This window comes from Syngnathus typhle, linkage group LG20, assembly GCF_033458585.1.
Source record: "Syngnathus typhle isolate RoL2023-S1 ecotype Sweden linkage group LG20, RoL_Styp_1.0, whole genome shotgun sequence".
Taxonomy (NCBI): domain Eukaryota; kingdom Metazoa; phylum Chordata; class Actinopteri; order Syngnathiformes; family Syngnathidae; genus Syngnathus; species Syngnathus typhle.
In genome coordinates, this window is record NC_083757.1 from 484771 (window position 1) to 497656 (window position 12886).

The following is a 12886-nucleotide window of genomic DNA, read 5'->3' on the forward strand; positions in this document are numbered from 1 at the left end:
AGCAAATTTCTCTTGCAAAAATGTCAATCTTTTAGTGACTGATTACAAACAGGTTCTCTCTCAGTTTAGGCCACAAGAAGATGAGTTTTAAAGCTATAGATGCACATCAACAAATACTATTCAGTCTGTCTGTTATGGGGCTTCATAATACTTCTAAATACCGAAGATGGGATGTTCTCCACTTATTTATCGCATACGTAGGAGTTGTGTATCACCCCAAACCAGGCGGTGGCAGTGTTGCTTCCCATGCTGCACTCGGTTAGGTTTAAAATCGAAGAAGAAGAACGGGGAAGTCGCTAGCTCGTCGCCCAACCGGCAGAGTGCAAACACGAATCGTTTCTCCTCATTTCCTTTCCGTTCCTTTGCCAAAACGTCGTACGCGATGAGGTCAGAACAAAACAATTGCTTTAAAACCTTGTGTGGTTTAGTCCAGTTTATAGAAAAGGTGCTAATTAACAATTGAATCTCTTGTACCTAGTAGCCTAGCCTAAAACTAGCCACTGAAGCTCAGGGGAGATCACCATTTGACTGTATTCATGAATGAATATAACATCTTTCTCAATTTAGTTTAGTTTTGGGTGCTTAATGCGCCGTTTATATTCGACTTTGTTTCATTTCCTTTGTGTACGATGAGCAATCATGCTAATATGTTGGCGCTTTCACCTCTGCTTGAATGAATGGATGGACGGACGGACGGACGGACGGATGGATGGATGGATGGATGGACGGATGGTATCCTCATCGATGGCAATCATTTCCGATTGATCTCTTTGTTTGTGTTTAGAGGGGACCGCGGCAGGGGTCGAGGAGGCCGCTTTGGGTCCCGTGGGGGAATGGCTCAGGGGTGAGTTGGACTACCTGGTTTCGATGCTAATCGTGCTCGCAGCATTATCAGAAGAACTGACCCCCATTTGCAACTTAAAATTGGAATATTTGTTCATCACTTGTAAGAAGGTCTTCCCACGTTTTGTAGCGTTTCCTTTGCTCAACGGTAGCAAATTCATGGCCCTCCACTACACTCAATACTCCGCCAAATTAGTTCGACACAACTTGCTATTACTATATTTAATGTTGTTTCCCTGTGCTTTTACATGACTGCGGATATTTCACTTCTGTTTAGGTATCGTCCGTTTATTCCACACATCCCTTTTGATTTTTACGTGGTGAGTAAAAAAGAAAAAGCGCCACATTTTGTTGTGTGTGTGTGTGTATATATGACAAATTGTTCTCCTTTTCAGTGTGAGATGGCCTTCCCCAGAGTGAAGCCCGCACCCGACGAGAGCGCGTTCAGCGACTGTCTGCTGAAGAGAAATCAAGACCTGAGCCCAACACCTACAGAGCAGGTCAATACAGACACACAAGATTGTCACAGAGGTTAAAGTTGAAGTTGTTGGCGGTAACCTTGGTTTAATGATCTGTATCTGAATTTACAGTCTTCCATCTTGTCACTGGTCACAAAGATCAACAATGTCATTGATAATCTGATTGTTGCCCCTGGTAATTTTGAAGTGGTAAGTCCTATTTTAATCAGCATTCAACGCAATGTAATTATCAATCAATCAATCAATCCATTTTTTATTTCGTTTTTTTCTTAATGCAGCAAATTGAGGAGGTGCGTCAGGTGGGCTCATACAAGAAGGGTACCATGACAACCGGCCACAATGTTGCCGACCTTGTCGTTATCCTCAAGATTCTTCCCACACGTGAGTCTTTGCCTTTGCCGGTGCACATCTCCTTGAAGTCCTAGCGCTGTAACAATCATTCTGTATTGTAGTGGAGGCTGTTGCATCGCTGGGCAACAAAGTAGTGGAGACTCTTCGAACCCAGGACCCAAGTGAAGGTACCACTGAAGGATGTCAAATACTGTCTTCTGACTTCAACTAAAAACTCAAATGAAGCATAGCAACCGTATGTGCGTGTCAGTGCTGTCCATGCTGACCAACGAGACGGGCTTTGAGATCAGCTCAGCGGACGCTACTGTCAAGATTCTCATCACCACTGTCCCTCCCAACCTGCGCAAACTGGACCCCGAGTTACATTGTACTAGCCACACACACACACACAGAACATAGGCACGTGTAAAAACAGAAGTGATGTCCACGTAAACTACTCGGATGTGTTTTCAAGTGGACATCAAGGTACTGCAGAGCGCTCTGGCAGCCATTCGCCACGCCCGCTGGTTTGAGGAAAACGCTTCTCAATCCACGTGAGACCAAAATGCCCTTTGCTTCTGACCAAACTTGGCTCCCTCCCCCCCCCCCTCCTTCTAAATAACATTCCAAATGTGATGTTCTTTCCTGATATGAAGGGTTAAAGTGTTGATCCGCCTCCTGAAGGACCTCAGGCTGCGCTTCTCTGGCTTTGAGCCTCTCAACCCTTGGATTTTGGACTTACTGGTAAAGGTGCACTCAAAGCTACAAGATGAGACAGAGTTGACACTGTGACATGTTTTGCCAATGCAATGATGTTCCAGGGTCACTCAGCGGTGATGAACAATCCATCCAGGCAGCCTTTGTCTCTAAATGTGGCCTACAGGTCAGTTGTTGTGCACTTGTGTTCCACGCAAGTGGCACGTTCCAACGCATTTTGCTTCCTGGCCGTTTTGTAGGCGCTGCCTGCAGATGGTGGCCGCGGGTCTCTTCCTGCCCGGCTCGGTGGGCATCACCGACCCTTGTGAGAGCGGAAACTTCCGAGTGCACACGGTCATGACTCTGGAACAGCAGGTAAGGTCCTTTTCTTCATCTCATCATTTGAGCAATAATAATAACAACAACAACTTGTATTTGTGTGTCATGTGCAGGACATGGTGTGCTTCACAGCTCAGACACTGGTGAGGGTCCTGTCACACGGAGGTTTCAGGAAGATCCTCGGCCTGGACGGAGATGCAAGCTGTGAGATCTCATTGTGAAATTCAAGCGACTGCCGTGCCGTGCCGTGTCGTGCCTGCTGCCACTTTAGCAATGATAATTGTGGTAGATCTGGCGACCGAGATGTCCACTTGGGACGGTGTGATAGTGACCCCTTCCGAAAAGGCCTATGAGAAGCCCCCTGAGAAGAAGGAGGAAGAAGATGAAACTCTGGAGGAGGGAGGGGATGGAGATGACGACAGCATGGAAACCCAGGAATGACCGAGGTTAGGTTTCCCTTGCTTGGTTCGTATTAAATCCTTTGTTAATTAGCCTATGGTTCAATTTCTAACATTTGTAGCCCTCTTTCCACAGTTCATCGTTGGACCCTTTGAAGACAGGATTCCACATTCACAATGCTTTTAAGAAAAAACGATTGGCCACAATAATGATTTTTTTTCTCATGATTTAATTGAAGCTGTTGCTTTGAATTAAACTCTTTTTTTTTTTAATTGTCTTTGAGTCTTGTCAGCATGATATAGTAAATGTAATTGATCGATGACGTCACGGTCGGTCATTGGGGCGGCGCCACTAGGTAATGGGGGCTGCCAAACGGTTTCACAAATCCGCCATCTTTATTCCTCGGAGTGATTTTTGTAGTCCAAAAAACTCAAGGATGCCGAAGTAGAGAGAAAGATTTGCCGAAAGACTTTGTTCAGTTCCTTCAAGCTATGAAAACGACGGACGGACGCATACAGTAAAGCGGTAAGCCTGAGATGACTCCAAAAGAAAACTGTATTTGACTTTCGTCTTATTGCGAGTCTATGATGCCCTCGTTTTCAGCGCATTAGCATGAGTCTTTCTGCTCATTTTAGCGCTGCTTTCACTTCTTGTGGATGAATTTGAAGTAGTCGTATCAAATGAATTGCATCGACAGTGCTGTTTTATTTTTGGGGAACATAATCATGTGTTAAATGCATTCGTTAGCTTCTCGCTAGCATTAGCTTGCTTCGTAGCTTGACTCCAGTGCTTGTGCTACAAATATGTCCGTCACCAATGTCTGTATTATAGGTCACTTTTAGTCAGTATTTTCAGCCATTGCAAATTTCAGTAACATGATCAGTCATTAATCACAGTAAGCTAAACTCCATGATCCAAACGTTTCAAATTCTCAACTAATGGCAAAGAACATACCAACAAATGGATGAGAATACTGTGTAAATGAGCGTCTTTGAGGGCGTGTGGGACCACAAAATGTTAACCCATCAGTAGGGAACGTCACAGTGTTTAATACTATGTGTGTATTATGGCTTTTTCCAAATGTTTCTGTCACATTTATGAAATATTCACAAGAGCTCAAGATGACGTGACAGCGGTGAGCTGTTACATAGCGTTTTGATGTTTTCTCCAATTGTGTCGTTATAGTGGCAGTATTTAGCAACGTATGAAGTCAAGTCCAAACTACAAGCCCAGGTACCAAATGCACAAGCCATCCTCGACCTCCCAGCTGCTCCAAAAAAGCCGTCTTCCTGGCAGTCTGTGGCTTCACGGCTTAAGTTTCAACCAAGGGTGGACGATGGTCAGAATGGCGAGCAAAGAGGACGCCAGTCCGCAGGCGCCGACAAAGCCCGTTCCAGTGGGGTAAATGGCCAGGCGGTCCAGCGGGATGAAGATGTCGCACGCGTTCTTCAGCAGATCCAGGAGTAACGGCGGATTGCTCTGCAGCACCGTTGCCAACAGGTAAAGCCGCCCGTGTAACCACGCCGACAGATGGGGCAGGAGAGCCAAAGCGGCGCCGGCCGGCGAGGACGCTGAAGACGTATCGGGGGCCGTCGCGGCGGGATCGCGCGAGGGGGGACATTTGGCCGCTCTGTGGCGCGCTTCGCGTTCCACGAGGAGGTGCAGCTCGTACACGTCGCGAGTCAGGTTGAGGATCAGAGCAAACAGGTAGTACCTGCAACGTGCGTCAAGCAAATCTTTGAAAGTGAAAAGACTTTGGACTGAAATGTCGTCAGCTCACTTGAAAGATCTCTGGCTCCATTTGCGCTGGTCCACTTTGGATACCAGGCCCGTCTTGCCCGCCCAGAGGACGTTGTCGCAAGCAAAGTACATTGCTTTGTTGAGGTGGCTGATGGTGAGGCAGAGCCTCAGGATGCTGTCAGAGAGATGGATAGCCCTCTTTGCCGCCTCCATGGCCTCCACCGAGTTCCCCAGACGCAACACTGAGTGAGACACAAGCGCAGTTTAGTCACCATCCAACGACTCGGAAAACGACGCCGTATAGGAAGGAAGGAAGGAAGGAAGGAAGGAAGGAAGGAAGGAAATAGCCGTTGCACCTGAAGCACCAACAATACAATACGTTGCTTGGGTTGGGCTCTCTCTAGTGGTATGTTTAGGAATCACTACCCAAGTCAAGTAGAGCGACTGACTGACTTGACTTGGTGTCAACTTTTCAAGTGGAAAACAAGATTGTTTCGAGACTGTTGTAGACAGAAATGAAGCATTCTTTGACATTGATTTCAGGGCTACGACTGCATTTGACTTACACTTTCTTGTCAGGCTCATGTGTGCTTCCAACTGACTAACAGTTGTGCGAAGTTGCGCTCCTGCTCCGCCTTTGCGCAACGTATAGCCCAACAATGTGCAGGCATATTGAGCAGCTCTGCCAAGCACAAAAGAAATATATACATCATCGTGTTAGATGTGCCATAGAGATGAGATGAGACCGTGCAGCCAGCGCACACATCATTGGTTGGGCGTAACTTTACCGTATAATCCTCTCCTTGGCTTGGCTGTGCGAATTGAACCGAACCCAGGAGTCCATGCTGTCGTATGAAAACAGCTGCTCGCTGATCGGTTGCTACGAAGTTTTAGCAGCCAATAGCGTAGATCTGGCGGTATTGTCCAAACAGGCGCCTCCGCGCGCGCTTGTAAAAGCTGTCAAATACGAGTAGAGCAATTTAAAATGGCCTTCAATACATGCAGACTGGATCATTTGATTGAAATCCACTACGAAGCACCTTATCCGGATCTCTTGAACTACTCCTTCTTCACTCGTTGCCAGAGGGCTGTTAGCAGTAGCCAAATGACTAGACTGCCCTCTTGTGGCGACGAGAAGTAGCCAGAAGTGGCAAAAGAAAGATTGCACTTTTGAAATGAGGTTAGGAACTAACTTAGGGATTTCAAGTGGAGTCACATTAGATTATTGCACGTTTCTTACTGAATATACTGTTGGGAAGTGAACATAAAACGACATACATACATGTCTAAATAAAGTCATTCATTCAAACAAAGACAATCATTGGATATTGGTGTTTTTATTACAACTTATTTCATACTGATACATAGAGTGCTATATTTAGTGAGTGATGCTAGTGTCATCAAATGATGGATCAATGATTGTGGGTACAGTGTTGTTTCCATGTTATTGACCTGAAAGAAATACTGAACTGGCCTTGGAGGGAAAAAACAGCAGCCATACATCATGAACCTTTGGATTATTTGGGTAGTAGCTATCCGTGTAGCGACAATTGAAAGGAATTGCTGACAAATAACAGAAAAGGTCATTGGAAATAAATCAATCCTTTCAAACGGACATTGTTCTAATTGCCTTGAACGGTGGCGAAAAAGGCTTCAAGCGTTGCCTATATGACAACACTGAGACTCGGTTATAGTAGTAGCAAACTGTAACTTGTCACCCAAATACACGAATGGGGGAATGAATGGGGAGCGCAATGGGAAAGGCAAAACCAAACAAAACAACACCACCACCACCAACTCACTTGCTGAGGACACCATCTTGAACACTGACTTCCCTGAATATGGGCAAATGTGTTCTCCATGTAAAAGGAGCTCAGTTCTATTTGACACCCACAAAAGACCAAGACAATAAATTACACTACTCTGATACAATGGCTATTTTCTAAATAGTTGGATGATTTCAGATACCTGAGGGAACCACAAGATGTCATCAAAAGTCGGTGAGAACCAAACAACCGGAGAAGGGAGCAAGCAAACGGTGTGTGTGTTTTGACAACAAAAGGCACAAATATGCATATTTATGTTAGTGGGCCCATTTTGGAGAAGCAACATACTAAGCTCCTTCACTACTACTTCTTTCCATTTGGACCAAGTTCAAGCAACAATGCTTTTGCTTTGGAAACCTCAACGCCAGAATCTTGCAGCTGCTGTGCTGTGCTTGGAGGAGGTTGGTAGAACTCTGCTATGTTTCCTCCCAAACGGGCCATTGAAGCATAGCAGAGTTCCAAACACTCATCGGAGAAGGAAGGCACTGGCATTCCGCGCACGCACATTTTTGCTCATTGTGTCTCCGGCCTCACACGATTGATCACATTGGTAGTCGGGAAGGACTCCTACTGGATGTCAACTGGGTGGGTACCTTTAGCAGTGTGTACGTTGCCAAGTCATTCATCGTGTGACGAAATGAGCCTTTCGGGAGCTGCTGTGTGTACTGATGAGGTATTCCAGCTTTGGTGAGTCACACCAAACATTTGGTTAAATACTGCTTCATGACGACAAAGACCAACAACACCACTTGAAAGCCAACTCTTTTTGGCTTTTTGGACTTTTGGTATGAAGAAAAATAGATATATAGACTGGATATATGTACGTAAGCAGAGCATAGTAAGAAGAGCAACTAGCTAGAGTTTGGGTCAACGGTCCGCGTGTACACGTACGTAGACGTGACTTTGTTGTTCGTACGACAGAAAGAGAAAAAGAACAAAGTCTGTCTTTCCTCGAGGGGCTCAATTGTGAGTCGGACGTTGTTTGAAATTGATGCGACTGCGCAACCTCCATCCAAAGACCAAAGAAAATCCAAAGTGCATAAAGGGAAATGTGGAGTTGGAGATAATCGAGCTCCTTTTCAACGTGTGTTTGGAATTCATTCATAAAAATAAGGTCCATCTGCAACTCTTGTCATTTCTCCAGTAGAGCCTATCACATTTTTAAAACACCATCTAGCGTTGCGGTCTTTGTCGACATCACGCGACACGTTTGAGTGGAATCGAGGTGTAATGCTGCCATGCGTGTAAATTGATTGTAAGCGTCGTTTGACTCTGTCTTTTCATTGGAATCCCTTTCTATTTGGTATCAGGCAAAAGGATTGGATCTGTGCGAACGAGCCAGCCAGCGCATTCAACCGAGCCGCATGTCTCAGTTAGCAGGCCCCGGATCAGATAAGGGCATGGTATGCAAGACCTCGTCCAGAAGCTGCAAAGCCCGGTGAAGGTGGACTTCCACCCAGCACGGCGTGTGTTTGATGCTCTGCCTGGGATAGTCGGGGCCCCAACCCTTGACAAAACTCAGACGCAAGATGCATAGTCGCCGAAGGTCATCCACGCCGATCCCCGCTGCTGCCGACAGACCTGCGAGCGATGGCATGGCATGGCCGGGGTGAGTCGCCTTCCTAATCATTTGAACGACGCTCAACGGGGCAGCTTTTGCAAATACTGACTGACTGCAGGTGCTATGCCTCCGACGCTGCCCGGTCCAGGGATGTTTCCCGCCACGGCCGCCGCCTGCGCGGCCGCCGCCGCCTGAGCCGTGGCCGCCTGCTGCTGCATTTGTCTGTGGCACTGTCGGAGGTCAAACACCTAACGACCAAACCACAGCAAGGTTTTTTACGCCAGTACTTAAATATATATATATATGTATACATCTAAAGTGAGATAGAGATGGATAAGGACAACAGTCGGGTAGCTGAAAGGATCCGTTCCGACCTTGATGTAGGCTCCGGGGTATATCTTGTGCACAGCGTCGCCCGGGGCTCGGCCCGCCTCCCTGTCCAGATAGTAGCTCTGTACGAAGACGGCGTGGTCGCTCATACAGCGCATCCACACGTCGCCCTCGCCACGACACTCCAGCTGCACCCCTTTACCGATGTGTAATCTGGGACAAGGGAAATAAAAGAGGTGAAATGACGTCGAGCCAGTCCAGAGCCCCTTTTCTGCGCGTCGCATACCGGGCTCTCTCGCTGGCATCCGTGCGATGGACGTTACTCAGCTGGCCCAGACAGAAGCGGTCACCGCCCGACGGGTCCACGTAACCGTCCACCGTCACCACGGGGCAGCTGGACGGCACCTTGAACATCTCGCCCACCTGAACGTCCATTTCAAAATAGGAGATGGAGCACCAAAACTCTGGTCCTAGCACACGATAGATAAACAACTACAATTACACAAAGCGAGAGCAACGACAAGAACGGTCGAGAACTTGAGCACTCCAACCTGGATGATTGGAAACGGAAGGAGGGAAAGAGCTCGAAGCGTGGTGCTGAGACCCTGCAAAGGCCAAAAAGATATACGACTAGCAAGAATACATTGTGCGCTAGGTCAAGTTCAGAAAACCGATCGAATGCCCGCCCGTTGCTTTGAGGTTTTTCTTGTAACGTGCACATTTTCTCCTCGTTGATGAGCAACGGTGGAGAAAATGGAAGGATGGACAGCTCACAATGTTGGTTTGGATGGTGAAGGGGACTCGGCTGATGAGCCCGTCCATTTTGCGGGGGTCCGATGGGAGTGTAGGAGGCTGTGCTGCTGCCTGTCCATACGGCTGCGTTACAGGTAAGCGAAAAATGCAATGTCTTATTGACCATTCAGCGAGTGGCGGCATAGGTTAGCGTCGTGTATTATGTAGCTAGGCAACTCACTGTGGAAGGCAGCCTGGCTCTGAGAATGTTTGCTGCCGCCGCCGCCGCCGCTATATCCGTTCTGTCCGTGGGATTGAGGAGGTAGAGAAGATTGCTGTGGGTGGGCAGCTTGAGGCGGGTGGGGACCTTGTTGCTGATTTGGAGTCGGGGAACGTGGCGAATGTGTCATCGCTTGGACCTGTGGGGAAGCAGTCCCGGGGCGCCCATCAACATGGCTACTGGCCTGGAGTGGCAGCATGGAGCCAGAGTTTGACACTGCGGAGGGGAAAATACACAATTACAACCGGGAACACCAAATCTGGCTTCAAATAGACAACTCCTTACTGCTAACCTTTGGGTGAGACGGGCAGCTGTGTGTATCTGGTGACCGGCGGAGGTCCGTGAGGCTCGGACGACAGATGCGGCGGAGGAGGCAGGGCTTGGCCGTAGTGATCGGGCGGAGGCATCTTCAGCGCTGCTCGGTGCTCAGATAGCGGCATGCCGGGCGGGAGATCCATTTGGATACAGTCGTGGATGTACTCTTCTTTGATCAGACCACCGGGCGGCACTGCGAGATGGAACGGAAGGGAAGGTGAGCTGAGAGCCCGTCGAAATGAGCGCCTCTTCATTTCTGGTGCTGCTGGGGGCGAATCTGGTTCAGGGTGTCACGCACGCACGGGCCGTGTTCTCGCTGGATGAGAATGTCTTTGTGTCACGAGGAACTTACCTGCGTTGTGAAGACTGAGACCGACTGGGAAAGGGGACGACAGAAAATCGGAGAATCAAAACAAGAGACCATGCCCGTGACTATGTGAACAACTTTGAACCTACCGATGCCTGGAGAAACCACCCTCTCGTAATGATAGGGGTTCACGCACACGTTGTCGTACTTGAGGTCAAAGGCGTACTGGCAGAACTTGACGTGCTTGAGTTCATTTTTATGGAGGTCGGGCCAGCGCCAGAGGCGTGCGTAAATCACATGAGGAAATCCTTTCCTCCCTGCCACCTGAGAAGGAACGTACACAGCAAGCTACATTTGTGCCCCCGTGAGGATGAGTCAGCGAGTTCAACTTTACGTTGAGGAAAAAGAAAAGATGGCCACGCGTGACAGTCGGCCTACCTGGAGTCGTCCATCCAGCGTCCTCTGAATGGTGACGCACTTGCTGGGATGGACACCGTTGGTGGTGACGGCAGTGATGAGCGAGTCCAACTCGTCCTTCTTCTCTTTCAGCTTCTTGACCAGGCTCTCGATGGCCCGCTTGGCGAAGCCCTCGTTCTCGCCGCCCTGCCGGTGGCACATGAGGCTGTGGACGATGCTGAGGCAGGCGTCGTTGCTACTCGGAGGGTTCACCGACATGATACCGCTGCAACACAAACAGGTACCCGGCCACCCGGCCACCCTTTCAGCTCAATGCCCTGCAGGGCACAATCGCAGTCGATCGGAATCACCGGAGCTCAGAAAAAGACGGCTTATTTAAACGCGGAAGAAGAGAATGCGCCTAAAATCATTTGTTTGATATAAAAGAAGCAGCCAAGTGAGGAAAAAGGAGATGAACTTTGTTTCAATGTTGATATGCTGGATCATACATAGAAGATTACTGAGGACTTCTTTCCTGTTTACATTGATCTGGGTTCTCCCCAGCGCTTCTCTAAAAACGGCGCCTCCAATATCCCTCCAAAGGCAAATTGACATCGATGATGTGCCAAATGTCATTTTGGGTGAAGTCGTGCGCAGCGGCTATTATTGTGCCAGACGTGAAGAAACCCAAACAAAGGGTAGACTGATAGGAAGGACCCCAAACATAGCATCAGGCAAGTGAGCGCGCATTCAAGACACCTTGCAGCACGCTTGCATGGCAGAGGCAACAACAACAAAAAAGCAAAGCAGACTATTTGTCATTGCAAATACATATTCCTGAATAGGAAAAAAAAGAGATGGCATCGCATGAAATCATCCGCACAAATGCTGAGCCTTCTTTTCCTTTATCGTGCGGAGTGATTTGGGTTTGCTGATTCAGGCTTCTTCAAGGCCACGTACGTGCCCTTCCGTACTTTGAGGGTGAAATCGGCTCTTGATCAAAAGCACGAGCCAACGTTCACGTTGAATGAACAACATTACAAGCGATATGAGTGAATCACTTTGGAGGGATCCAAACGAACGTTTAGCATCAAGTTACCCGTAAGAAATCTTTTCATTCAAAGAGACTTTTGCCACTGATGGCACAATGACTTTTTCTTACCTGGGATTAAGTTGGTCGGCCAATGAAGGTTCACTGGGATCATGATGGCCCAGTTCTGAATCAGCCCCTGTTAATGAAATGCGAGATAAGAATCCGATTCCTATTGGCATTGCCTAGAAAAATCCTTGTCGTGTTAGGTGAATCCGTTTTTCCTCTTTCTGTTTCCCCATCCCTTGCACACCTGCCTCCTTATCACGCGGCACCGGGACCGCCTCGTCACTTGTTGAACCTTTGTGCTATTTTATCATTCGGCTCGCTTGACTTCAACTCGAAGGGCTCATTTCAGATGACTTTTTTTCCATAGCTGCAGTATATGGTGGCATCATGTCATGAGTGCAGACGGTTACAGGTACTTGGAGCTGACGCACTCACTCACTCACCCCCTCCCTGTCTCTTTTCTGTATGTTCATCCTACAGGCCCCGAGCTCAACACGGTTGTCCAAATGAAAACTCAAATCCATCCCTAGGGACGAACGATCAAGTCATCGTGACTGTCACCTACCTGTCCGGTCCAATCTATGCATCATTTTCCAGGCGACATACAACGGCGCCTTCCTTGCACATGCACATACGTTTACTGTCCATTGATAAACACTACTGCACATGCACGCTCCATTTAGTCGTGCTCACCGTCAACTGTACATCCCCGAAGTTTAGCAGGAAAAAACAGGATAGGACAAATTGTAACCTTGCAAATCCAATAGTGAGCACAACATCACCTGGAATGAACCCGGGGGAAATGGAGAGAACCGCGCAAGAGAAAGAAAGAAAGAAAGAAAGAAAGACACTTGATCGAGCTAATATTTGCAACTTTCACTTGCAAATCGAGGTAATTTGCTCGCTCTGTATGCAATGCAGTCGACAGACAGACAGACAGACAGACAGACAGCTGGTGCAACAAGCGTTCACATTGAATTGCTAACACTTACACATCAGACGGAGAGAAGAGAAGAACTTGAACCGAAAGACCGTTGCTTGAGCTGTCCGACAAAAGTGCACGGACGGAGTGCTGGCTGGCAGATTGTTTACTCGCCTGCCTGCCTGCTAGGCTGCCTGCCTGCCTGCGAGGCTGCCTGCGAGGCTGCGAGCTTGCCTGCGAGGCTGCGAGCTTGCCTGCGAGGCTGCCTCCCTCTACATACGCTGGTTTTTAG

At 48.2% G+C, this 12886-nt stretch overlaps 3 protein-coding genes across 3 annotated transcripts; 1 reads left to right on the forward strand and 2 right to left on the reverse strand.

The window, feature by feature from the left end:
• The first annotated feature begins 254 nt into the window (after positions 1–254).
• On the forward strand, positions 255–3358 carry ilf2 (interleukin enhancer binding factor 2). Its single transcript, XM_061266474.1, has 15 exons — positions 255–387; positions 785–844; positions 1121–1163; positions 1239–1343; positions 1434–1511; positions 1601–1703; positions 1775–1840; positions 1924–2040; positions 2128–2206; positions 2309–2396; positions 2474–2535; positions 2609–2723; positions 2801–2891; positions 2977–3133; positions 3222–3358. The coding sequence occupies exons 1-14, from the start codon at positions 383–385 to the stop codon at positions 3126–3128; spliced, it is 1164 nt and encodes a 387-aa protein (XP_061122458.1). The 5' UTR covers positions 255–382; the 3' UTR covers positions 3129–3133; positions 3222–3358.
• Positions 3359–3762: 404 nt separating this feature from the next.
• Positions 3763–5930, reverse strand: pex11b (peroxisomal biogenesis factor 11 beta). Its single transcript, XM_061266475.1, has 4 exons — positions 5615–5930; positions 5393–5508; positions 4867–5068; positions 3763–4800 (listed from the first exon to the last, which is right to left on the reverse strand). The coding sequence occupies exons 1-4, from the start codon at positions 5668–5670 to the stop codon at positions 4392–4394; spliced, it is 783 nt and encodes a 260-aa protein (XP_061122459.1). The 5' UTR covers positions 5671–5930; the 3' UTR covers positions 3763–4391.
• A 1997-nt stretch (positions 5931–7927) lies between these two features.
• On the reverse strand, positions 7928–12656 carry smad10a (SMAD family member 10a). Its single transcript, XM_061266473.1, has 12 exons — positions 11736–12656; positions 10616–10859; positions 10327–10501; positions 10223–10246; positions 9848–10063; positions 9517–9771; positions 9318–9419; positions 9095–9148; positions 8830–9013; positions 8588–8756; positions 8323–8461; positions 7928–8233 (listed from the first exon to the last, which is right to left on the reverse strand). The coding sequence occupies exons 1-12, from the start codon at positions 11843–11845 to the stop codon at positions 8022–8024; spliced, it is 1884 nt and encodes a 627-aa protein (XP_061122457.1). The 5' UTR covers positions 11846–12656; the 3' UTR covers positions 7928–8021.
• Positions 12657–12886: the final 230 nt, after the last annotated feature.

Excerpts from the sequence above, each read along its gene's own strand:
- ilf2 (XM_061266474.1), top strand. Across the intron at positions 1,512-1,600 it reads CCCCTGGTAATTTTGAAGTG|CAAATTGAGGAGGTGCGTCA; the intron begins GTAAGTCCTATT and ends TTCTTAATGCAG. Across the intron at positions 1,704-1,774 it reads CCTCAAGATTCTTCCCACAC|TGGAGGCTGTTGCATCGCTG; the intron begins GTGAGTCTTTGC and ends TCTGTATTGTAG.
- smad10a (XM_061266473.1), bottom strand. The coding sequence starts at position 11,845 with ATGCCAATAGGAATCGGATTCTTATCTCGCATTTCATTAACAGGGGCT. Across the intron at positions 10,064-10,222 it reads TCTCAGTCTTCACAACGCAG|TGCCGCCCGGTGGTCTGATC; the intron begins GTAAGTTCCTCG and ends TCCATCTCGCAG. Across the intron at positions 9,014-9,094 it reads TTCCGTTTCCAATCATCCAG|GACCAGAGTTTTGGTGCTCC; the intron begins GTTGGAGTGCTC and ends ATCGTGTGCTAG.
- pex11b (XM_061266475.1), bottom strand. The coding sequence starts at position 5,670 with ATGGACTCCTGGGTTCGGTTCAATTCGCACAGCCAAGCCAAGGAGAGG. Across the intron at positions 5,509-5,614 it reads GCCAAGGAGAGGATTATACG|AGCTGCTCAATATGCCTGCA; the intron begins GTAAAGTTACGC and ends TGTGCTTGGCAG. Across the intron at positions 5,069-5,392 it reads CATGAGCCTGACAAGAAAGT|TGTTGCGTCTGGGGAACTCG; the intron begins GTAAGTCAAATG and ends TGTCTCACTCAG.